Here is a 27,115-nt window from a genome sequence, read left to right as displayed (position 1 = left end):
ATATATACATATATATATATATATATATATATACACATGGGAATCCACGAATAGTGTGTAGAGGAGTTTCAAGGAAACCACTATCATGGTTATTTAGTAAGATTACTGCTAAGGGGCCGTTTGATTCGCACAAGAGAATCGGCGAATCGGAATGGAACGAGGAAAGGTAATGAAGGATAAAAGAATGAATTCCCCTAATTTAGCCTAGTCGTTTGGCTATGTTCAGGAAACGGAATGAAATGCTCATTAAATCCCTTTGTGACTGTTTGGTTCAAGTTAATAAATCAAATTATGAGTTTTTAAATTCTTTTATATTTTTTTCAAAAATAACTAGTTATTATATGATAAACTTGAAAATTTTATTTTTATCATCTTTTCCTGTAATATGAAGAAAAAAAAACATAACTCTAAATAATATCTTTCTAGCTCCATTGATTACAAATAATAATAATAATAATAATAATAATAATAATAATAATACCATCATCAACAACAACAACAGTAATAATAATAATAATAATAATAATAATAATAATAATAATAATAATAATAATAATAATAATAATAATAATAATAATAGCAATAATAATATAAATAAAATTAATAACAATTAAAAAAAAATTACCAGTGCGACTGTACCTAGGTCGAGTCGCACTGTCGTACTTTTTGTGCGACTGGTATTTTTTTTTTAATTTATTTTTTTAATTTCGAAATATGAAATTTTTTTGTTTAATTAATTTATTTTTTAACTTGTTGTTATTTAAATAAATGTTGTAATAAATTATTTTATTTTAATATAATATTATATTATGATAATGTTATTATAATAATTAGTTTTGAATTTAAATAATTTATTTGAATGTTTAATTATTTTTTAATATAATAATAATATATTAATTAAAATTTAGTTGTTAATTAATTTTTAATTTTTTATTAATAATTTTTTATTAATTTAGTTGATAATAGTGTTATTAAGTCTAATGTTAAAGTTCAGGGGCAAATTCGTAATTTAATTAGGGGTGGTGATAAAATGAGAAGAGTGGCAAATTATAACAATACCCATAAATCAAAGTTCAAATTTTAAGTGATGGGTAATGAAGTGGGGAATGGGAATGGAAAAGTCTTGGGGAGGGTGAGTAATGAGTGTGGAATACTTTTGGGTAAACACAAAAAAAAAATGGGAAAAGGGAATGATAGAAAGTGGCAAATAAACAACAACAAAGAGAATTGGGTTTGTCCATTTCCTTTCCCTTTGATTATTACACCCAACCAAACAGCCCCTAAGAGAGGCTATTTTGAAAATGACTATTAATTAGAGTTGTTCGCAATTTGACTAGTTGGAAGTATTAACTGAAAAATTAGATAGATGTTACGGAGATGTTTGGTACCTCTCCATCCTACTCATTTTGCTTCAATTGTTATTTTGGTTCACTCATTTTGCATCAATTGTCATTTTGGTATGTCAAATTCATTTTGCATTATTTATATTTTGGACAATGGTATACCACTTTCTTTCCATTTTATCCAAATTTTTTAATTCTCTTTTACTTTTATCTTCACAATTTATTTTATCTTTTCATTTATCATCAATTTCTTAAAAATCTTAATTTCTCTTTGCTTTAAATTTATTGGGACAGAGGGAGTAAAAGAATATGTATTGGATGTTGGGTGTTGTTGTTTAATTAGGGAAAAAGCAGTTCGGAAAACCAAAAGGCTAATAAAAGCAACTATGAGTAACTTTTTGATTTTAGTTTAAAAGTTAGTTTTTCGGTTGGTCTAAAAGTCATTTACCTAATAATTTTTCTTGCTACCAACTAAAAAGCTAACAGTCAAAAGACAAAAAAGATAATAAAAAAAACTAATTATCAAATTTCACCCCTAAAGTATGAATATATTTTAGATTCCATTTTTACCTAATTCTTCTCTCAATCTACCTTATAATAATAATAATAATAATAATAATAATAATAATATGAATATGAGTTTAATTCTATTTGAAACCGTTGCAAATTCTTAAATAATGAGCATTATTAATCTTAAGAGGAGTGATGAGTAAAAAGTATGTAAACAAAAAATAAGAAGTGTGAGTTAATAAAGGAAAATTTTTCTTTGAATAATCTATCTATTGCTCATTTACTGTGAATAATTCCTACTATTAATTATTTTTAAATAATTCAACCTTTGTATATTATTTGCAAACAGCACCTATTTTCATATTTTAACCGCCTACTGTAGATACCTACTAGCCGTTACACTCTCTTCTTCTTCCCCCTTAAGGTTTTTCGTTGGTCTTATGCTACTCCTCTTTAGTGGTAGACACCTATATAGCCGATTAAAATGTGAAAAAGGGTGCTGTCAGCAAATAATATACAAAGATTGAATTATTTAAAAATAATTAATGATATAAATTATTCACAACAGATAAACAATAAATGGAATTATTCCGAATCATTTTTCTATTAGTAAATGGAGAACTAGGAACTATAAACAAAATATAATTAGTATTGGCAAAACCATATCAATTGTCACATTTTTATTTTTGTCAATCTTTTTTTTACCTAAATATCCTTAGTTCACACAAGTAATTACGAATATACCCCCATATACCTTACTTACCCAACTACCCTTCACTACTTACCCTTCACTAATTACCCTTCATTACTTACCCAACTACTACCTTTCTAATGGACTCCACACCACTCTTAATATCCGTGCCTTATAATATTTCAACAAGTATAAAATTGAAAGACGCACCACATGGGGTCCACGCTTTTTTCTTTATTTTTTCTGGAAGTAATCACTATTGGATTATTATAGAGATAACATGAAGAAAATTAGTGCTATTTTGCATCATATGCATCATATTCATTAGACACGGTGAATTTTGCCGTTATAAATATGAATTTGATAAATAGTGCAAGGAAAGGTTTGCCCATCTTGAGTGTTCCAAGTATATAAGTACGTCATATTCTATTTTTCATAATTTTTATTTTTGTCAATTCTAATAAATTGTTCACTTTGTATAGTTGAATACGAATAATTAATTTTATTCTTTATATTTTTGTATTTCACTATATTTATCTATTATACTTAATTTTTGATTCTCATTGTGACTAAATGGCTGGAACAATAGATGAGTACAAAGGTACAAGAGCTCATCAGCCCGGTCTATTTTATACCCACGACCTTTTTATCAGACCAATAAATAGTATTATTATTTAGGCTATGTTTAGCGCAAAGGTATTACGTGGGTAGTTATTAATGGTATAACCGTATAAGTAGGCAGTAGCAGTAGTTACGGCTAGCTATATCAATAATCAATATAAATATTGTTGAAAATTTAACTATGTTCGTTAAAAGTGGTGGTTATGATGGCTGCTGGAATATGAATTTGTTGAGAAAATATTGAGAAAACTTAAACTACTACTTTTGATTATGAAACGCTACATGTTGTAACGTTCTAAAAACAACTACGTGCACTATTATATGTAACTTAAAGTCCTACTTTACAGAACCGTAAGACGTTTATGAAAGTAGCATTTTAATTTTATTAAACCACTGACATTTATTTAAATTGCTACACCAAACATCTCGATCATAGTATCTTTATTCCTTTCTATTTGATTTGTTTAAATTAAATTTTTAATCTTAGTAATTTTGCTATATCTACTTTTAAAGAAGATTTATCATTATTTTCTTTAATTCTTAACTACACATTTCTTTTCTCATTATTAATAAACTTTAACAAATAAATTTACGACCATGCAACAAATTCACCGAAATTTATTGTTATTATTTATAAAAAACATATAGACATTTAAAAAAATCAATATAATCAAAAGATTTTGACGGTAAACTTAGATTAAATATGATAGGACCGTTTCAAAAAAAAAAAAAAACGATTAAATATAATAAGAAGAAAATTTGAACTAAAAACGTACATTTTAGTCATAATAATAGGACCTCCAATTTACTACTAATGTCCTATTTACTTTATATACTCTATTTAATGCACTTATTCAATCTTTAATATCTCTAATTGTACAATATTAAAAATTACGAAAAGTTGATATAAATAATCCTTGTATTGAGACGAATCAAACAAGATCTCACTTAACTATATTTTAACTTATAGATTAATAATAAAATACAAATTAAGAATAAGAGATGAATAAGGTTTAAAAAGCAATTGAGACATTAATAGGTAATTGGAGAGAGTATTAATTTTAACACTAAATCAGCCATTATTATTGAATATATTATTAAAATTTTGGTTATTATTTAGTTTTTAGGATTATTATTGATAACTTTAACGGCCCGTTTGGTTGATGGTAATGAAGTAATGGGAATGAAATTTTGTAATGGCAATAGTAATGAAGGAATGGATATGAGAATTGGTAATGAAGATTCTTTTGTTTGGTATGCATGACTAAAGAATGATAATGGAAGATGATATTCCATTGATTGCATTTGGTTGTTAGTAATAAAAAATGGTAATGACTCTTAGTTTCATTATTGTATATTTGTATCTAAAAGCATTATTGTATCTAAATTATTCTATCTAATGATTTTTTTTTAATAATAATATTTTTTTGGATAATTACATACATTACCTTTTTTTTCTTCATTATTTTTTTTCTTCAGCTCGAAACAACATTACCTTATTTTATTACCACAGTAATACTTCATTACCATTACCGCCTAATACCATGTTGTTTGATGGTAATGAAAATGGCCCTTTTTGATAATTTCATTACCTTATTTTATTACCATCCATTACCATTGAAGGCATCCAAACAACCAAAATTTTCATTACTTAATTTTATTACCATTACCACCCTCTAATACCATGTACCAAACGGGCCGTAATTTCCTATAATCGAATTTTCAATAGAAAATATTGGAAGTTATTAAGAATCCAAAAAAAGAATATTAGTGTTGAAGTCGCCGGCTAAAGACCGTAGCCCGTTGTATAGCGGTAGATGGGTTAATGTTTAATGTGATCTAGACGTAGTGATGTATGGGTAGGCGTCATTGTTAGGCCATCCAGAAGGGGAGTATTCTATCAATGCTCTACTAGCCAACTTATCTTTTCTTTTTTATGTAAATTGTCATATGAGACCGTCTCATCATGAAACATACTTATAAAATTAGTCTATATTTCTAATTGATTGTTGTAAGATTATAAGCGATTAGTTTAAGACTATACATGTTTACTTTAAAACTATAATAATTATTACATTAAAACCGTAAGTGATCACTTTAAATTTAAGGTTATAAGTGGAGTGATTACTCTTATACAACAAGTGTACATTGAATCAGTCAATAAAACTTTGAGACTATCACATTTGAGAATTTTGTTATGAAAATGGTCAATTCACAATTATTTTAGAATGTAACCTAACCTCATTTAGAACCATCTCATTTATTCCAGTGTAGCATAAAAAAATAAAAAAAAGACTCCTAAAACTTAAAAGATGTAATATACTACATCTTGGAGTATAAGATAATGTTTTATATTTTATATTTTTTATTTTAGATATTTTAAGTACTTTATTAAAAATATGAGATCAGATGAGCAATTTAAGAACTTTATAAATAAGGACCATGTTAATTTTAAGTATTTTAAGGTTATAGATGAATTAATGAATGATAAGCAAAGAATATAAATTAGTATATGAGATTTGATAAGTAACTGTGGGTCCAAAGCCAAAATAAAAACATAAAAAAATAAAAAGGATGGAGTAGCAATATCAAAATGAGACAAAGTAACATAAAACACAAATTCTCAAATGAGACAATTTTATGGTGAAACAATTTCTATTGGATTGAATCATGTATACATACACTGTTAAAGTGATTATTTACAATAAACTAATCAATTATAATCTTAAGTGATCACATTTTATAATCTTAAAATGACTACTAATAACCTTAAAATGATCACTTACAATCTTAAAGCGATCAATTAGGAAAATAAGCTAATTGCATAAAGTCATCTTACGAATCAATATAACAATTGTGGACAAATGTATACAATGTTTGGGCTTTGTCTAAAATATGTAGGCCAACAATCAACTTTCAATGCTTAAAATAAGTAGCCCAACAAAAAAGATACTACTATCTACGAAAATTTGAATAAAATAAGATGTTTTAACAACTTAATTTTAAAAATAAACTTCGTGAAAACTTAATTCCCAAAATAAACGTCCATACATTCAAATCTAGCCTTGAAGTATGTCGCTGTTACTAACATAAATCTAGAAATATTAAATAAGGCGCAAAATAAAAGTTTCATTCATGTTAATAAGACTTTAAAGCAAGAAAAAAGAACTTATTTTGTAGTTCAAAACTTTAAATAGTAGGGCGCAAAAGGAGATTATAGACTAAGAATATGAATCTATTGCATACATGGACCGTTCTAGTAAATGGCATCACCTAGTTGTGCTACCTAAGAGAACAAAACTTTATTGAAATTTCAATTTTGTCTAGCTATGATTATAGACAGAATAAAACTCCTACTAACAACCTAACAATTTAAAATAAATTCTTATGCATCTCCACTCCAACTAGCTTGTAGAATTTAGAGATATTAAGTAGGATGGTTGTACTATTTTCCATTGTTATGTAGAATTTAGGCATATCATATTAGTCTCTTTAAAAGACATTATGCTTGTGGGTTTGTCTACTGTTAAACATATCAAATGCTCGAAAATAAATATTATAATCTGATTTCACCGAAGATCCGAGAATTCAAGTCAAATCGGAGTCCAAATTCAAGTTGAAAAAAGTTAAACTTTTATTCGAAGCACAATTAAATTGTGCAAATTCTAAATCGAGTCCGAAAAGTTTCCATCTTTAGTTTTAACAAGTAAAGTCTGGTAAGTTTTGATTGAGCCTAATTCAATTACAATAGAGAGAGAAATTCTCCTAAAAGATGTATGAAAAAGAACCTATTTTTTGTAGTGAACACCTCTTTCAAAACTCGATTCAATCTCCGCCTACTAAAATATAGATAAAAAATCCCTAATCGTTACGGAGTTATTGTGATTGCATCTTGCTTATGATTAAGCGCTAAGTAGCTCGTGATGGACTTCAATACATATGCAAGATTGTCGTGAAATAAAGAAGGAAATAGAAAGAATTAAATTGGGCAACAACTTTTTAAACACATGTAGATGTAGTTGGAGACATTGATTTATGAATGACGAAAGTCAAGTAGGTAACATGTTGATGTTCACATGTATTTGTGGCGTTTATACAAAACCGCCGCTTTTGTTGACGAGAATTTAGGGCTCCAAGACAATGCATTCATATTTCGTAGGCAAATTCCACATAGTAATTTTAAGGTTTGAGATTTTTCACATGGCAATCAAAACTATTAAAAAATTTATTTAGTAACCTTGAGTTTTACCACATTGTTCCACCGTGACCTTTTTAAACATAAAAAGTTAGCAAACGTTAATTTCGAAGTGTTAAGGCTGTTGTACGCTTATTTATGCGACCCACCATTTCTAATGCCATCAGTTTCAACGTTTTCCGCCAAAACATAAACTCTTACGCTACCATATTTAGATTTGGGGGAAAATATGATTTGGATGAAAGATGGTAGAGTTAGGGTTTATGTTTTGGGGGAAAATGTTGAAATTAATGATATTTAAAATGGTGAGTTGTATAAACAGGCATACACATCCTTAAAGCTTCGAAATTAGCGTTTGCTAACGTTTTATGTGCAAAAAGGTCACGGTGAAACAATTTAGTAAACCTTAAGGTTACCGTGTGGATTTTTTAAAAGTTTTGGTTATCACGTGGAAAACCCAAAATCTCAGGATTACCACGTGAAATTTTTCTAATTTCTATAACAACAACATTTAATTACCTCAATGTCATTAAGTGACTTTCACTTATAGCAGAATTTGAGAAGTCAAATATAACCAATATTATCCTTATTAATAATAAAAATTAACAAAGATGTTATTTTCGATTCACCTTTTGATAGAGAATCATGTATAAATTAACATAAATATTAAATATGCACATAATTTAACGGGTCATAACCAATCGCTATAAATATGATGAACGTTTCTTAGAGCAATTATGGTGGAGTTATAAAATATAGGATGATAAATTGTCAATATAAAAATAGAGGTAATCTACCGAAGAGGGAGTGATAAATTAGAGTGAAAGGTGGAGAAAGAAAGTAAGGCGAGAATTTTTCACCCGTGAAAATTCTAGAAAAATTCTCAAAAAATCAAATAATTACTCTCCAACCCATGAAGAAATTGTGTTTATGGAACCTAATAATTAGTGCAGGGGAGAAAATGGGGTAAATGATTAGAGGGAAGAGTGGAAAATGAGATGAAAAAATGATAACAAATGGTGGAACCCATTGTTTCTATTCTAAAGTATCCTCATATTAGAAATGATGCAGCATCTTAAGATTCTAATGACGTAATTATTTAATATTTTAATGACTTTTAAAAATTTTATAATTATATTTAGTTATTTTTGAATTAGTTTAATAAATTTCTTTCATATATGTATTTAAACATTAACATACATATATTAAAAAAAATTGCGATTACTAAAAATAAAGAGGTTCGAATCGAAATCATTCTATTTATTAGAATTTGTGAGCACACATAAGTGAGCTTCTTAGTTGGACACCCAAGAAGATAATCTAGAAATAAATAAATAAATAAAAATTAATTAATTAACTAATTAAATAAAAAGGAGTGTTAGGGTTTGAAGTAGTAGACACCCATTACTCCCTCATTTTCAAACAAAAGCAAGTAGCACACCTTACTCTCCTTTCTCCCTCACTACCTACCCACGAACACCACCAGACCACGCCCCCCGTAACCGGCAGCAACAACCAACATCCACCCTCCACAACTACGTCTCCCTCTCCCAACAGCAGCAAGCTGCTGTGACGCCAAGGCAGCAGCACCACGCGGCCTTTTCTCCGTCATTTTTGTGCTCCACACCACCACAACAACCACCTATACCCTCACCCTTTTCTAGTTTCCCCATTGTGAGTCATCTCTTCTCTTTTCTCTAATTAATTTCTAGTTTTATTTGAAGTTTTATGAAGTTTATGAGTGGGATGTTGATTTTTGCGTTATTTTCATTGAATCTTTTTATGGCTAAGAGTGTGATTGATGAATGAAACATATTTATGATTTAGGGTTTGAAGTACGATTAGAAATTATGAGTTGTATGTTGGTTGTGTGCTAGTTTCTTTGAATCTTACGATGAGTAATAATTGAAGGTGTTATCTTTGAAATCAGAAATTGTGTGGGCTTTCATGTTACATTTTGGTGGGGAATTAGTTTTATTGATTCTTGCTATGAATAATGGTTAAAAGTGTTATCTTTGAACATGAAAGGACTAGGGTTAGAATTTAGAGATGAAATCGCTAATAATGTGTGTTTATGCTATATTTTGGTGGTGCGATGATTGATTAAATAACTTTAATAAGACTAAGTTGATTGGTTATTGTTGTGATAATTAGTAATGGTGATAATTTTAGTTGACTATGAAAGTGATTTTGGTTGTTAAATTGGGAATAATAATTGCTAATTGTGTGGTTTGATTGTTGTGAATTACAAGTGCTCATATTAGGTTGTTATTGAAGTTATAATGCATAATTTTAGTAAGGCCATGGGAATAATATAACCTTATTGTAGACTTGCGGTGATGCTCAATTGTAGTCTTCCTAGCTCTGGAGAATGTAGCGAAAGATGTCGCGATCCGACCGCTTTAAGAATTGTCATTATGTCATATTAGTGTTATATTTTAACATTGTGAGACTTAAGTGTGAATGGTTGTTTTATTTTAAGATAATGTGAATCGTTAACTCAAAGTTAAATAATGTAAGGAAACTATTCACATAATTCTTTTATTTTGTTGTTGATAGAAAGACTTGTGTTATTGTTGAATTAACAATTATAATTGATGTTGAATGAGTTGGGTACGTGCTAGAAATAATTGAAAACTTATCGTGAATGGATGATAGTGGTTACTTCGGCTTTTAGCTGGTATGACAAAGTAGATAAGTGGATTTATTAGTTCTACTCCTAACTTATATAGGCGCTCAATTCATAAGAGGAAGGTAGAACTTTAGTTGGGTGACTTTTGTGACTTTGGTCGTGCAGTGACGCTTACAGGTACGTACACGCAGTAACTAACCCTTATATGCAAATTGCTCTAAAATATTATTGTTTATTGTGATAATATGCATTGTATCGAAACTATGAGGTAATAATGAATACACTGTATATGAAGAGTTATCAACTATGAAATCCTTGCGCTTAGAATAGTTTAGAGAATGAGAGTGTTAGTAGAAGGCGGGGACCACCCCTTATTTATTTAAGAGTTGGATTATGCCATACTTGGAGTTAGAATAACTCCTTTATAGGTGAATTTCATATTTTGTTTGAGTTGCTCAGTGGGTTTCGGTGTTCTGCTATCCCAGGGCACTCATTAACAATCGAAAGCGGGAGTTATTCCCATTTGAAAGTATTAGATTATGATTAGTTGGCGTGACTCAACTGGATTATGTCCGGTTCATTTAGTAGTCCTCTAAGTGAGATCCGACAGGATCACTGTAAGAGGGGTATGAGCATACTTTTGTCATTGGGCGCCGGATGGCCGATACCGCCCCTTAACCGAGGTGTTACCATGCGGGCCTTGCAAACCCTAATATGGTGGCCTCTTCACTGGTTTAGTATCCCAATGTGTTAGTTTTTCCTGAATGTAAGACCCGAGAGGGTCAGTTGGAGGGGGTATGAGCTCATACTTTGCCATGGGCGCCAGATGGCCGATAACGCCCTTGGCCGTTCACTATGCCATGAGGTGAAGAAAAGATCCACAAATAGAATGTTACTCATCAATAGATAGTTTATTCATTCATAGAAAGCTTACACATTGATAGAACGTTTACTCATTGATAGAAAATTTATTCAATGATAGAGTAGTTTATACTAGTGAGAAGGGCGTCTAAGTTAAGTTACCTCAAGGGAGTTACCAGTCCCAAAGATGGACTATGATCACACTTACTCTAAGATAGACAAGCTCTATAAGGTCATTTGTTAGGTAGTCTGTTAACGCCTTGGTTGAGTTGATACTACGCGTGTTTTGCAAGAGTTTATTGTAATACCCCAGATTTAGCTTGAAAAAGGATTGACAGACTATTCATATCAACAAGGTGCATCTTCTTTTCTAGGGAGCCCATTTGCTAAGAACTCCACAGTTAAGCGTGCTTGGTGGGGAGCAATTTTAGGATGGGTGACCTCCTGGGAAGTGTTCCCGGGTGCGCACGTGTGAGGCCAAAGTGCGATGGAAAGACTTGTGTTGGTTTGTGGGGCCAGTCTATAGTCTCCATGAGTAGTCACCAACAGTCCGAGGGGCCGGGGTGTTACATTTATGTTTTGAGAAGAGGAGTGTGGAGACCCGCATTCTACCCCAAGAACACATGGTTCGAGTTGGAAAGAAACGTAATGAGATTAAGAAGTAACGATAAACGGTTACTATCTGTGCTTGTGTCTTATGAAATCATCTTATGTTGTTGTGTAATATAATTTATCTAGTAGTTGGCCTTATTATATTTGATGCTAATTACTGACGTGTACATGTTTGTGTTTTTGTTTGATTGTTAGTGATTTTCTATGATTGTCCTGCTATGACACATTGGCCTTTGGTCTAATGTCGAGCAGCAGGAGGATCATAGATAGGCGTAGCAGGTATTGGAGTTTCTTTTGCATTGCCTTGCATTGGGGGAGAATAATTAGGGCGAAGCATAACCTGTATTGTACCGTTATCTTTTAATTTTGTAGCTCTTGTTTATCTTTTGTAAACTTTGGTTGTATATGTTTTGTTATGAGGCCTTGTGTCCTCCTTGTATATTTGTATTTCCGCTGCGTAGATTATAACTTTGTATGGTTTTAACGCAATCGTTGACACTAGAACCACAATCCATGCTTGGCATGTTGATTTGAGAAGCCGGCGACGAATCATTCCTCCGTGATATAGTTTTGATAGGTCGTTGATGCCTTTACTTTATTAGATTCTAATAAACTTTTGTTTTTCTATAAAGGCGCACAGTTTTAGGGTAAATGTCGTCGAAATTTCCACTGATATTTCAAAAGTTTGTTATTATTTTATTTATTTTATTTTATTGTAGTACTCAAATTTTCTCCCGTCCTTTACGGTTTTGGTTTCGTATAAGGGGTCGAAAATTAATGGGTGTTACAAATGATCTTATGAAATCGTACAGCTTATTATTTAAGTATATTATATATATTCCTCGACTCATTTTCCCCATTTAATTAAGTCTTATAAATAATCTATCTATATCTAATACTAAAACAGAGACCACCTAAGGACACATGTCATTTACTCATGAATTTAGTTCTCGCCTAATAATTAGAGTACTAAATACGCTATTATCTCAAATAGCCTTTAATACTAGATTATCGACTATAATAAACACTACATTTAAGGCATTAATTACTGTAACATTATTGACTTTCTCTATCTCATTAAACTATTTCTCACATTTTTTGAAGATCATTGTAGCTTGTGGTCGAAGATTACTTCTATTTTTTTCTAATAAAATTTTTCTATATTTCTTCAATTTTCATATCTAAAAATTAAGTTTTTTATTCTTAATTATCTCTTTGTAGATTTTTTTGGTTTAGTTAGTTCGAACGAAAGAGAGAAGTAAAGTATGTAACCAATCTTGATGATGAGCCATAAGCATTAGTACATTTTATCTCTTTCGTTTTCTTAAATTTTTTTATTTATTAATTTTTGATATCATATTTTCTTCTATGCATGTAAATGATTTATTTAGAAATTTAGATTTGAATTGCTTTTTATTGGTATTATTTTGATTGATCAAACATGGATCTCTTTCTTCTTCTAATTTAGCAAATTTGTTCAAGTTGATTACAAGAAGTCAAGAAAGGAGACACTACTATTTGTGGAAGATATGAGATATCCAATAAGTCTTAAAAAATTTAGAACCCTTTTTCATTTAAATTGAAGTCTTTTTGATATATTTTTAAATCTTATAATTTTTTTTTCTATTTTATTTTAGGGTTTATGAGTCTGCTCTTTTAATATAGAGTTCAATTTTTTGAAATTTTCTATAGAATATTTGATGGGCTTATCTAATATCAGTATTGGTTGTAGTGAGGAAAGACATAAATTTGATATAATTGTGTTATGTTTTCTAAATGTACTTCCACTGTCATTAGAATGCGTTTCTTATTATTAATGAAACTTCAAAGTTTTCGTACTGTTACTCCCACTGTCTTTATTTATTTAATTGCATCATATAAAATATTTTTATTTTCTTACAAATTGGTATAATTGCGTTACATTTGTAATGATTTTTCTATTTTGTGATTTTCAAATAAGTGAATTATAATAAGATTGAAAGAGTAGGTGAAAACTGAGAATGAAGTTAATTAGATTAATAGATTAGTCATCTCCCAAATAGAACTTAGAGCGAAAGTTAGGTGATACCATAGACATGTGGCAAAAGAATTTAGCTACAAAAAGACAAAATATTTCAAATAAATTTTTTTACAATATATACTCTTAATACAAACTTTTGTGTTTTTGGGACAAATTTGTGAGAGTAACTAGGGCTGAACTTGAGATTTGAAGGGGAGTAAAATATTTGTTATGGACCCCTAATTACTAAAAATACTATTATAGGCCTCTAACTATTAAATACTAAAAACATCGTTTTTCTAACTTTTTATGGGCCCGAGGCACAATTCCCTCATCCCCTTTTAAGACCGACACTGGATGCAGATATATTGATATAAAAGGAGTGTCTTTGTTTATTATAATTTTCTTACATTAAATCTTTTGGGAAAATTGATTGTTGTGGCAAATTTTTTAAACTTTTATCATCGTTTTATTAAATTTATACATATATTGTATAATAAATATATTATTGTCTTATTTAAATCGAATAATAATATATGCATGTAAGGAAATATAAAGTATCACATATATTACATTCTTTATAAATATTAAATATCACTTATTCCAATAAAAATCTTAAATTAATGCAAGTTAATTAACAATGAAAGAAGGGCATTTTAGACACTAAATTTCAAGTAACAACACCAATATATTTAATTTATATTTTTGTATGGGTTTTATACTAAGTTTAAATTTTATTAATTGTTATAATTAAATTTAAATTATGGATATGAATTGCTTGGATTTGGTTTATTGGAGGTTTTGATTGATGTATATTTTTTTATTACTGATGATTTATTTAGCTGGTAAAATTGATTTCTTTATTCAAATTGAGGCGAAATAAGTCGTGCTTAGGGATGGGCAATATCTAATACGTATTAATGCGTGATCGATCATATATGTAGTTCTTTTATGGGTCAAAAGAAGGCAAAAAATAAAGATTTTAATATGTGATGGTTATAATAACATTTATACTTTAACATACAATATTTATACAAAAAAAGTGGTTTAATATTTATAGTTGATAAAAGTTCTTATAAACGTATCCATTTCACTAAGTTTATATGTCATTTAACTTTATTTTACGTCATAATGTATATTATGTTACACAAACTTATATTTCTAATTGCGTACCAATATTAATTTTATTATCTTATTCATCTCTTTTTATATTTATTATTTATTTATGTAAAAGTATTAAAATAACCCGTGCTTAGCACGAGCAATCATCTAGTATACTTTTAAATTGACATTGTTGAGTTAATCTTTTATTTTTATTTTATTTATAGGAAAAACGAAGACTAGATAGGTGAAAATCGAACCTAGCTAAAATGTTCATTAAAAATAATATTTATTTTAATGCGACAAAAACGAATGGTCTGAATTAATTATTGAGTTAATTACGTGGAATATTAGGAAATAATTAAAGACCAAGAATTAGTCAATGGCAAGATCATTTTCTAGTAAATCAAACCTGACCTTTTCAGCTTCAATTTAGAACTTTCATTTTTTTTTTTTTTGACTTTTTTTTGCTGCGCGAAGCATAGAAATGAGAAACAAATGACTACCCTCCAACAGTAAACAACCCAAAAAAGAATGATCATAAACAATAAACAAATGCAAATCGATCAAAAGAAAAGAAATCCTGATGGAAAAACAGACATTTGAAGGAACAAGACGAGAACAAACTGAAACTCAAGAACAAACAAACACTATAATCACTATATAAGAATGTATCAATGTATCATGACTATCATCATCTTCTTAATAGTGTACCCGCTTATAGGAACAATGATCAGAGACTGAAGAGGGAAATAAGACGGCAACTCATACCCATGAAGAAATACCTCTGCTTGAGAAAGACCTTTAGAAGATAGATTAATTCTTGCAACGAAAATAATTGTGTGAAGCTGAACCCACAAACCTTCATATGGATCTCTAAATGCACCATAATATCTAATCATCAGCTTAAGTTTTTGGTTGAATTGATCTGTTTACATTATATAAGAAGACTTGGTCACGGGTTGGAATCCTGTTCACCCCTCATTTGAAGAGAAATTAGTAATGTCAAGTATGAGGGAGATTTGTGCCGAATCCACTCTTCTAATTTAAAGTCAAAGTATTCTCATGTGAAGGGACGGGATGTACTAGATAAGATATCCTTATTTTATTATAGTTTTTCCGTTATTTAATAAAGTTCCCACAATAAATATTATTAAATATTCAAAGTATTAAGAAAATAGAATATTTTAGATAGTGGATATATAACTTTATTAAATAATCATTTTGATGGAAAAAAGTAGAGACCATATATAACCATTAGAAAAATATTAAAAAAAATTAGTGGAAAAAATATAGGAATCACAACTAATAAAAAAATATTTTGTAAAGTTAATAGAAATATGTGGGAATCATAAGAAATATAAAAATGTTAAAATGAAGTTAATAAAAGATATGTGAAGACAATAATTACGATTAAAATATTAAAATATGGATGAATAAAGTTATTCTTGTTTAATTTCGTGATATAAATAGAAAAATTCTTTATAAAAACAAAAAATAAAACATCCCATAAAACACCCCACCATATAAAATAAGAACTCTAATACGACAAATGAGAATTTCTTTAAACAACGGAGAGATTACTGTTTACTTTATAAAAAAAATTGCCAAAAGTCGTACATTATTTGGAGCAGTTACGCCTTACGGCTACAACCTTCTAGATTGGATTTGAATATAATCATGTTCATCTCTGCAAGACAAGGTCTCAAATAACGGCAATATTTTTTCTGGACGGGGAAATAACAATTTATGTTAAATGCACCAACACCATTTAAGTTGTATCTAAACAGCCTTGTCCATTATTTGTGACAATTTTTTTAAATTAATATGGATTATTAATTAAAATTAAAATTAATGTTTGCTAAAATCCATGTATTGCACAGATTTCTATGCTAATATGAAGTAAATAGTCAAAACTGATTGTTTGTGTATGTAAAATGATAAAATTTATTTGCTACTATAATTTTACTTTGTAGCTTTGAAAAAAACAAATACAAGGGTGCTCGAAGATAAATATATGTGAAGTTGGACTTTGGTAATTCATTATAACTTATTTTATCAATAATTAAACATTTCATTACTCATATGCCAGATGCCAGTAAAATTTACTTTATCAACATTATATTACTTCAAATAACTCTATGCCAATTTACAACTTACCCCAATAACTTGAAGATTACTTGAAAAATAAATGTTAGTGTTTGTTAGAATTACATCCACCTTAATAACCCCAAAACTTTCTCACTCATTTTTGGTCGCCAAAAAATAAAAATTCATGTAATCTCATGCCACGTGTTAATTTCGGTTTGCTTGTTATGTTTTGACTTTTGAGGGCCCACTCTTCATATTACTTGCTTCTCCATATTTTGGGTCACCACTTGGCCATGGTGAGCTTTCCCAATTGGTTACTCATTTCATTTTGGGTTATTTGGGTAGCCCATTGCTAATGCTCCAAAATCCTATCCTTTTTCTTGCAACAAAAACAATACCAACAAAATCGATCTTCTAGTAATTTAATTTAAAATAGATTTCATGATATGTTATATGCTCTAATAATAAGATATTTAGAGTTGTGTGGTAATTCATTGTTATTAGAATATATAACATATTATGGGGCCTCAATCATCAGCTTAAGTTGTTGGTTGAATTGGTTCCTTAATATGATATCAGCTGCCAACATGAAAAGTGGGTAACAAGTTCAAATCTCTACGCACCAGATTTAATGAGGGTCTATAATGCAACAGTTTTATCCCAAATAACTCTTGTATAAGCAAGCGTATTATATATTATAATAATTTTATTTCTATTATTGGTAATTATTCATATTCTTTTTTATTTTCAACCAAATATTTAACTTGTTTCATCACTTTTACGCAATTTTTTAATTTTAACCTCATTTATACCGGTTGTGAATGTTGCCGTCAATAGCCTCCTCCTAAACTTTCGCAAGTCTAGTGATTCAATTTCTATTTACCAACTTACTATCCCTCTTTTTTTTGCCCTTCTTTTCCCCAAACACTGCCTAAGGAAGAAATCGAAATCCATCGCAGAGCTTCAAAGATGTTGAGAGTGGCGACAAGGCGGCTCTCTTCTCTCTCCTCATCTTCATGGCGTCCTGCTGCCTCGTCTTCCTGCGTCTTCTCTAAGTCCCCTTCTTCCAGGGATGACGACAACAGATCTAGTTCCTTCTCTGACTCCTTCAGATTCGCCTCTTATTTCTATTCCCCCAGTCGAGGTCAGGTTTTCCCTTTTTATTGGATTTTTTTGATTACTTTTATAATTAGGGTTTTGTTGACTTGTTGCTTGTTTAATTGGATTTCGATATCGCTTTTGATTGTTCCGTACTCTTAGATGATTTAAATGGCGTTGTTGGTGATATTATTCAATTTTCTGGAAGCGTCAATGTTTTGATTGTTGATTTTATTCATCTGATTGTTGAAGATTGGCCTTAAGTTAACAGCTCTGATGGTGTGAAAGGATCAATGTATTACTCTATTATGTAGTATAAACTGTGCTTTTATTGGGAAAAGCGGCAAATATAGTTTTGTTTTATGATTTCCCTCGATTTTAGGATTTTTTTGAAAAAAATTGGGGGAGAGAACTGTGTTAGAATCAATTTCGATTTAGGCTGGGTTGGAGACTCGTTTTTTGAAGCCTCCGTTGTAGATAATGGGTTTAGAATTTTTGGCTGAGGAAGATAGAAAATTGAGATGTGCTCAAGTTATTGTATTTTTATCTGATTGTTGAAGATGGCCTTACAGCTTTCATGGTGTGAATTTTAAGGATCAATGTTTTATGTAGTACAAACTGTGCTTAGGAAAAGTCGGCAAATATAGTTTTGTTTTGACTTTTTTCAACTAGTCCAAGCTGAGAGTTTTCCTTGCGCTTGGGCTCACCTCGATGTACCTTGCCACTTTTAAAACTAAGGTCAAAATATACAAAGAATTGTGATAGATGTGTGTAAGAGAAGACACTTGGACCCAACAATGGTAAGAAGGAATTTAGAAAATGATGAAAAACAGAATATAAACGATAGAGATGACAAACTACACATACAACAACATTATGAGGTATTCTTGAATACCTCCCACTCAACAAATGTTTACTTTTATTAACGGATTCAACAATACATCAATGAATAAACTCTCACACTTGAGATTAAGCTCTCAAGATAAAGATCTCATCTATCTATGGAGATCACTTTCAATATTAATACATAGAAAAGTTCTCTAGGTATCACCCTAGCCCCCTCACTATCAATTAGTGATTTCAACTTGTGCTGTATATTCTATGAAGTTCTAAGTCTTTTAAATAGAGCATACAACATTCTAGAACCATACTTAACTTAGCAATAATACAACAATTATATGTAGCTTTCATTAGCCTTCATTGCAGCCATAAAGAAAACGAAACATAAAAGCAACTGTTGGTCTTTTGAAACGCATGCTCGAACGAGTACCTGACCTGCCCGCTTGCTGACTGGGTGCTCAAACAAGCAAGGCCCATGCTCGAACGATTACCTTGCTCCAGTCACTCACTAGATGATGCATGCTATTGCCTTGTCCGAGGCAACCATCCCCCATGCCTCGCCTCGTTCAAGGCATGTTCCAAAACTTATTTGGTGCACCTTCTTGCATTGATCAAGGCCTCTCTTGCCTTGCCTGACGCAACCCTTTTGCACCAAATTCTTGTTCTTCGTTGCCCTATCATCAAGCCACACAGAAGACCCTCTTGTGTTGCTCCCTCAAAGCCCCACCATCAATGCATTCAATTCCTTTGCACCTCATCGTTGCTCACAACACGATGTGCCTTGTTTTGAGTCATCGAGTCATCACCTTACCCACATAAATGATTTGATACTTGCAGTAACAATGTGAGTAGGATGAGGGAAGATATATCTTATGAATTGCATCTTTCTTGATTGGTTGAATATCTTGCAAACACACTTCTTGCTCTCATGTTTCTTGTACAATAGTACTAAATGTGTATTCTACCATTTTGTTTTTTTTTTTTTGCTTTACTTTATCCTATGGGTTCACATTTGAATTGTACTTGACTGGTTGGATATACTTGCAAACACGCTTCTTCTTGCTCTCTTGTCGCTTGTGCAAGAGTACTAAATTTGTAAATTTCCGCTTTTTTGTGTGATTATTTGCTTGGTGAATAGTGTTCTTTTATTCTATGGGTTCATAGTTGTGGTTGGTTATTAACTTATTATACATATTTTTCGAGTTATCTTATTGAGTTATTATCTTTGTTAATTGTAAAGGATGATTATCGTTTTTTGAATAAAGGGGCAGCATGTGTTGCTGGATTTGGTTTTTCAATATGCTCCATTTTTTTGTTTTAATACAATTTTTTTATGTTTATGTACTATTCGATAGTGCTTTCTGTTGTGTTATAAAACTTTTACCATTCTTAGATAACATTCCTTGATGTCTGGACAGCCTACCAATTCTTTTGAGTTTTGAGTGGTAAAGTGGGTAAGAACAATTGTATTCTAAAATGGCTGGTTGTATTGTTGTTTGGGATTCCTGTTTATTGAGATCTTGTTGGTGAGTTATTGATCTTCTCTACTTGATTGTTGAATTGCAGGATTTGCTACTGAGCATATTATTCCGAGAGCTGAACACGCCATGGTTCCTGATATTCCTGCTACTGTGGCAGCTATCAAGAACCCCTCATCAAAGATAACCTATGATGAATACAATCATGAACGATATCCACCTGGTGACCCCAGCAAGAGAGCATTTGCTTATTTCGTTCTCACTGGTGGAAGATTTGTCTATGCTTCCCTCATTCGTCTGCTTGTCCTTAAGTTTGTGCTAAGCATGTCCGCCAGTAAAGATGTTCTTGCACTTGCATCGATTGAGGTTGATCTTTCTAGCATTGAGCCAGGCTCTACTGTGACTGTAAAGTGGCGTGGAAAGCCCGTCTTCATCAGACGCCGAACTGAAGATGACGTGAAGCTGGCGAACAGTGTTGATCTCTTGTCGCTCCGTGACCCACAAAAAGATGAAGAAAGAGTTAAGAATCCTGAATGGCTTATTGTGATTGGCGTATGCACTCACCTGGGATGCATTCCTTTGCCTAATGCCGGGGACTATGGTGGATGGTTTTGCCCTTGCCATGGTTCTCACTATGACATATCTGGTCGAATTCGGAAGGGTCCTGCACCTTATAATCTTGAGGTACCCACTTACACTTTCTTGGAAGAGAACAAGTTACTGATTGGTTAAGAAACAGGTTGATTGGGCTTATTTCCCAGTGATATAAGACTTCCTTTTTGTACTCGTTAGTCTGAATTTGGATTTCAGAAATTTTCTGTTGACACTTGAAGATAATTTTATTTTGGTTTAAGCAATACCTAGAATTGCTCGTGTAATTTTAAGTTTGCAACTTTTTACTGGTGGAGTTGTCATTTGTATGAAATAAATTGATGGGCATCTTGCTTAGTATGGATTTTTGCCGCCATTGGCGAGAGTTTCCAGTTTCCACTGGCCTACATATATACATGAGACACAGAAGATTGAAGTTGTTACTGTGTTGTAATTCTCTAGATGATTTACAATTTACATAACTATTTGCCGGAAAAAATCTCTGCAGAAAAATAGATGCCGTGACTATCTGTTTATTACATCTATATGAAGTACATCGGTAATTGGTAGTATCGAAAATAGAAGTAAATAAGAAATCGGCTCTGAAGGTGCTGTGCTATATAGTTATCTTTCCAAAATTCCCTTTACATAGACCATCCCCTTCTCGTTTAGCTGCAGTTCTTTTCTCAATTGCTCGACTTGCACATCATCTCCTTGAACTATGACTTCTGAGAGTGCCCCATCTTCTTCTACTATCATTTTCACCTTGATCTGTTCCTTTCTTGTGGCTCGTTTCCAGTAATATGCGCCACTGTTTTAAGTGTATACAGTTTAAAATTTTAAGTCTAGCTTGATATTTTATTTCGCAAGAATGATAAGAATTAGAAGCAACTTACGCCAAAGGACTAAGGGCGGTGATCGCAAACCAATTGTTGCCCACATCAGGATAGGTAATTGTAAGCACTAGAGCCACGCTTGCTAGGCTTATGCAAGTGCAAAATGTCAGTAATGCTGCTTGCCCTCTGCTTGGTACCATCATCCCCTCAAAACTGCACATATGTGATACATTCCCTTTTATATAAAGCTATATTACTTTTCACACCATTAGTTATTTTTAATTTTGGATAATTCTTGGCTAAGAAAACATTGATCTTTGTCTAATACTCAATGATCTACTGATTTGGACTTAGCTAGGAATTTAAGTTGTTTCATGTCAATTTTGGGTCGGTTCAATTTTGACCCAATTAAACACTACCTTAATGAAAGTAATTTAATTCTGTAACTAACTTTCCAATTTTTAACTGAATTTCTTATCACACAAGTATCATCAATTGCAATTCCAATTTCAGCCAACCCACCAACTAAAATGTCTACCAAATAGTGAATAGAACACACAAATTTTTTTCGTCAAACTGTCTCACCGTAATACGTTTTTTGTTGGGATGAGTTATCCCACATCGATAAATTGAAAATTGTGTGCACGCTTTATAAGCTATTAGAGACCTTCTTCCCATTGCCATATGGTTTTGGGATGGTATATATCTCCTTGGCATATGAAGTGTGTGCACTTGTGTCCCCCCGTTAATATGCTGGCATTCACAATAAGTCCAGCCTAATTTAACATTTTTTGTATGTGTTGAATAGTCCAACTAATACAATATTAGCATATTGACTCTTGTTTTAAGGTGGTGTCAGACGGTCTCTCATAAAAGTAGACTAATAGAGTAAATTGTGGCAACAAATACTCTATTAATAGTGAAGTTGCATTGTGTTAATTTTTTTTATTTGAGTACAAGGTAAAAGGTTGGGAGAAGGAAAAAATAGCAAGAATTGAACATAGTTCATACCCGAGAAAAGTGGTATATATGCTTAAGTGAGAGATGATTCGATTCGATTCGATTTAGTTGGCAAGTAATTCTAAGCAAAATACTCCCTCACTATGAAACAGATAATGAAGAATGTGAGAGCACAGAAAAAAAAAGCAACTTACGTAATTGTCTCTCCTCTATCAGACACCGCAAAATTGTTACGAGTGAAAAAGGATAAAATTTCTCCAGCAACCTGATTCGGAGCCTTCTTCGACTCCTCTCCTTGTACGAATGTCTTCTTCACGACCTAATCCACCATTAAATCCCAAATCAAAACCCAACCTAATCAAACTAGAGCGAGAAACGAATCGAAAAGTTCAATTAACATACCTTAGATTTCACCGAACGTTTAATTAGAGACCAAAGACCAGGAACAGAGATAACAAAAAGACCTAAAGAAGTGTAATAGCTAGCAACGGAATATCCAACACTTTCCGCCATTAAAACGTAAGAAGAAGGATTTTGAATGAGATTATGAGCTAAATCTGATGCTATTTCTGAACTAATTGAGATTTCTTGCACGGATGCAGAAACTGATAATTTTGATGCTTTTCTGGGTTTTGATATTGTTGTTGTTTGTTGATGGGGACTAAGGTTTGGCTGATAAAACTCTCTATATTTGTATTTGGAAATGGAGGATAGTGGATGAGATGGAGAGAATAGATTGGCTGCCATTTTTGTTTCAAATTGAGGGGATAAGACACTTCTTTGCTACAATGGAAGAATGAATTGAAGTCTAGAACCAGAATGGATTGTTTCAAGTATTGTTGGAAAGACAATCACTACAAGTTTCAAGCATCACCATTGATATACTTGAATTAATCTAAACCATACGTTACTACTTACTATAATACTCTTATATGCAGATAAATTTGTGTTTAGCACGAAAACTAAAATTTTAAAAATAATAGAGAAAATATAAAAAATAAAAGCAATTATATGGCGAATGTATTGTAAGTTGTAAGAGAAAATATAATAAAAAAAATAAAACATTTAATATGTATATGTTGGAAATTGGCTTTAGTGTTTTGTAAGTTGGCATTTAATTCGAAATAATATGATAAAAGTTTGCTCTTAATATTATATAAGTATTCATTAATATAAGTTGGCATTTAATACAATATAAGTTGGCATTTGATCATGTTACTCTAAGTGATGTTTTAATCTGTGTAAATTGGGATGAGGTTATTGTAAGTTGAGATTAGGTTATCAGTGTAAATGGCATTAGATTATTGGAATTAGATTTTTGTTGCATCATTGTAAGTTGGGATTAGGTTATCAGTGTAAATGGTATTAGATTATTAGAATTAGGTTTTTGTTGCATTATTGTAAGTTGGGATTAGGTTATTGTAAGTTGGCAATAGATCATGTTATTCTAAGCGATGTTTTTAATCTGTGTAAGTTGACATTTAATATGTATTATTTGGGATTAGGTTATTGTAAATTAAGATTTAGTATGATACAAGTTTTTATTGTAAATTGATGTAAATTGATATTCGTTGCCATTTTCTATGTAGTGTTGACAGAGCTATTTACACAAATTGCAAATCATATATTTTCCTTAGTAATGGTAAAGAAGAATTTACTCTCACTCTGATTCAAATTTGTGATGTGAATGCCATCGGATTTTCTGGATTACTAAAGGTCAAGCGCGGTAAAATGCCTTCCGGCATTATACCTCCTTGTTGCTCACTTTGACCATGTTAACCGAATCTAGAATATATCCAACAACAGAGGATACGTCATAAACGCTGATAATGTATTTGATATATTTGGTTTACCGCTAAATCCAACCAATCAAATCAAAATAAAAGCCCCCACCCATGAAAACGGGTGTGATGCATGGGTTAAGACTCTAGGTTTTCTAATCCAGACGCGATGAGGGCGAAACATCTTCCTTACCTATTTACGAGGTTCCCTGATGGAGGGGATGAATTTAAAAAACTATTTGTGTTGTATGTCGTCTCTATTTTGTTAGCTCCTCTTTCTGATTTCAAGATTAGAAAGACAGTGTATTCTGCTATTTCTAATCTCGTTTTGATTAATTCCTTTGATTGGTGTTCTTTCACCTTAGAGAGTTTGGGTGACATTGTACGTCGTGTGAACGGAGGCAAACGCATTAATTTTGTTAATGGATGTGTGCTTGTATTACTTGTCTGCTACTGTTATAGATTTTCTTTTCAGAGGAGACCGTATCCTAGGTCTTTGCCCCTAGTTCAGCATCTGAGCGAGAAGCTCCTCTAAACTAGTTTTGAGGCTGAAATGGCTGTTGGTTTTGGCGATAATGGTGCTCAAGGGACTGCCAATCACGTACCAGTACATTGACTGGTGCAAGGGGATTGCGCAAGGGGTTGATGATGCAGAGGGTGTTAGCCCGTTAGTTGAAGAGATACAGGGCAGTGGAAAATGATGAACAAGAAGAGCATGTCCAGGAGTTTCCAGTAAATGAACTGATTTCGACAAGGTTGTTGAGTTACCAACTCAACAAGTGATGGGAAACTGACGAAGAAATCAGGAAGAAGGCAATGGATGTAAGTTTTTTTGTCATTTTTGTTGTTGTACATAAATACATATTTAAGGTTCAAACAGGCATTAAATTATTAGTAATAGACATTAGATACCATGTAATTAGGCATTAAGAACATAAATCGTCAGAAAAACTGTGCATGTGATAAATAAGTTGGCAATAAATATTTAAATGTTTTTGTTTTAATAATTGGTGTTTAAGTTGGTGTTTAACTTGTATTATTTGGCATTTAATCCAATATAAGTTGACATTAGATTATGTTATTCTAAGTGATGTTTTTTATTTGTGTAAATTGCGATTATGTATATCATAAGTTAAAATTAGGTTATTGCAAGTGATATTTTTATCTGTGCAAATTGAGATTATGTTATTGCAAATTGGGATTATATTATTGTAAATTGTGATTATGTTTTTATCTGTGTAACTTGCGATTATGTATGTCATAAGTTGGAATTAGGTTATTGTAAGCGATGTTTTTACTTGTACAAATTGGGATTATGTTATTGTAAGTTGTTATAAGATTCACTTGGTTTTTTAGGATTTTGAGTTTGCCGAGCTGGTTTTAAAGAGAGACATTGAGGTCATCACTTACGCTTATTGTGAAAGGGTTGTTGATGCAAAGGGGAAAAAAGGCATTGATGTGCCGACAAGTGATGACGCCGTTTTGACCCAATCTGAAAGAAATTTTTAACAACAGTGAATGGCTTGCATCTGTTGATGCGTTATGTGCAATAATGACGAAGAAGCATGTGGGGGGAGAGGTGTTTCCGAGGGAGGTGCATGAGGAGGTGACTATGAGGGAGAAAATTTCAAATCTGGTCGTTGAACCAGTGAGAGACGTTGCACCACTCGCTGTGGATAAGGGAAAGGGTGTTGTTGATGTGGGGGTACAACAAGGTGACACGGTGCAGGAGGATGAGACTAGGGAGAAGGATATAACACCGATGCCTTCCAAAGGGAAGTGTCATGAGGTTGAAACTCCAGTGCCGTCAGCTTTAAAGGAGATATGTAGTTTGGACTTAGGCTCCACTGTGGCGAAGTTTGTCCCCTCCAGTGAATTTTGTAAGAAGAATCTACCATTCCCAAAAAACTTAAAGGAGATTGAGCTTATGGTTCTGATTACGCAATGTGCAAAGAAACTATGAATCCAGGGTATGGGTTTAATGGTACTTTCATTTCCAATTTTATTTTTTTTGTTGTGATTTTAATATTACGTTATGTCGTTTATAGAGAGGTCTTATGTACATATGCCACATTGCTATTTATGGACCGGAGGGATGTCCTGTCGATGCACAATAACGGTGAGATCGCCTCGAATATTATCGATTGTTGGGCTTTGTATCTAATTGCTGTCGAGCATATATAGAAGGAAGCGAAGCCAAACAAGAGGATACAAATCTACCTACTTGGATGCAGCCAATGTGTAAGCTTTTCTGGTTACACAATATTTAGAATGTTGATGATATATTGGGATTAAGAATTTGCTATTTGGGATTACATCATACTATGTTTTGTATTAAGAACAGTAAAAAGATGACCTAATTTATAACTTGGGATTAAAGATATTGATATTGGGATTATATCATGATAAATTGGAATTAAGATTGTTCAAAATTTAGATTATATCATGATAAGTTGGTATTAATAATATGCAATATAATATATGTAAGTTGGGATTTAATACATTGAAATTGGAATTATATCATGATAAGTTAGAATTAAGATTGTTCGAAATTGAGATTATATCATGATAAGTTGGTATTGATAATATGCAATATAATATAAGTAAGTTGGGATTTAATACATTGAAATTGGTATTTAAATATATTTATATTGGGATTATATCATGATAAGTTGGTTTTAATAATATGCAATATAATATAAATAAGTTGGGAGTACATATATTGAAATTGACATTTAAATATATTAAAATTGGGATTAAGATTGTGCAAATTGGGATTATATTATGATAAGTTGGTATTAATATTATGCATTATAAAATATATAAATTGGGATTAAATACATTGAAATTGACATTAAAAAATTAGAGATGCATA

At 31.4% G+C, this 27,115-nt stretch overlaps 2 protein-coding genes across 2 annotated transcripts; one reads left to right on the top strand and one right to left on the bottom strand.

The window, feature by feature from the left end:
- The first annotated feature begins 17,500 nt into the window (after positions 1-17,500).
- Positions 17,501-21,085, top strand: LOC130808553 (cytochrome b-c1 complex subunit Rieske-4, mitochondrial-like). The gene is made up of 2 exons (XM_057674012.1): positions 17,501-17,800; positions 20,161-21,085. The coding sequence occupies exons 1-2, from the start codon at positions 17,626-17,628 to the stop codon at positions 20,802-20,804; spliced, it is 819 nt and encodes a 272-aa protein (XP_057529995.1). The 5' UTR covers positions 17,501-17,625; the 3' UTR covers positions 20,805-21,085.
- A 63-nt stretch (positions 21,086-21,148) lies between these two features.
- LOC130808554 (protein COFACTOR ASSEMBLY OF COMPLEX C SUBUNIT B CCB1, chloroplastic) lies at positions 21,149-23,338 on the bottom strand. The gene is made up of 4 exons (XM_057674013.1): positions 22,862-23,338; positions 22,654-22,778; positions 21,560-21,712; positions 21,149-21,474 (listed from the first exon to the last, which is right to left on the bottom strand). The coding sequence occupies exons 1-4, from the start codon at positions 23,204-23,206 to the stop codon at positions 21,288-21,290; spliced, it is 810 nt and encodes a 269-aa protein (XP_057529996.1). The 5' UTR covers positions 23,207-23,338; the 3' UTR covers positions 21,149-21,287.
- Positions 23,339-27,115: the final 3,777 nt, after the last annotated feature.

The sequence above is a fragment of the Amaranthus tricolor genome, chromosome 3 (assembly GCF_026212465.1).
Source record: "Amaranthus tricolor cultivar Red isolate AtriRed21 chromosome 3, ASM2621246v1, whole genome shotgun sequence".
Classification (NCBI taxonomy): Eukaryota; Viridiplantae; Streptophyta; class Magnoliopsida; order Caryophyllales; family Amaranthaceae; genus Amaranthus; species Amaranthus tricolor.
This window is presented reverse-complemented; position numbering and strand designations above follow the sequence as displayed.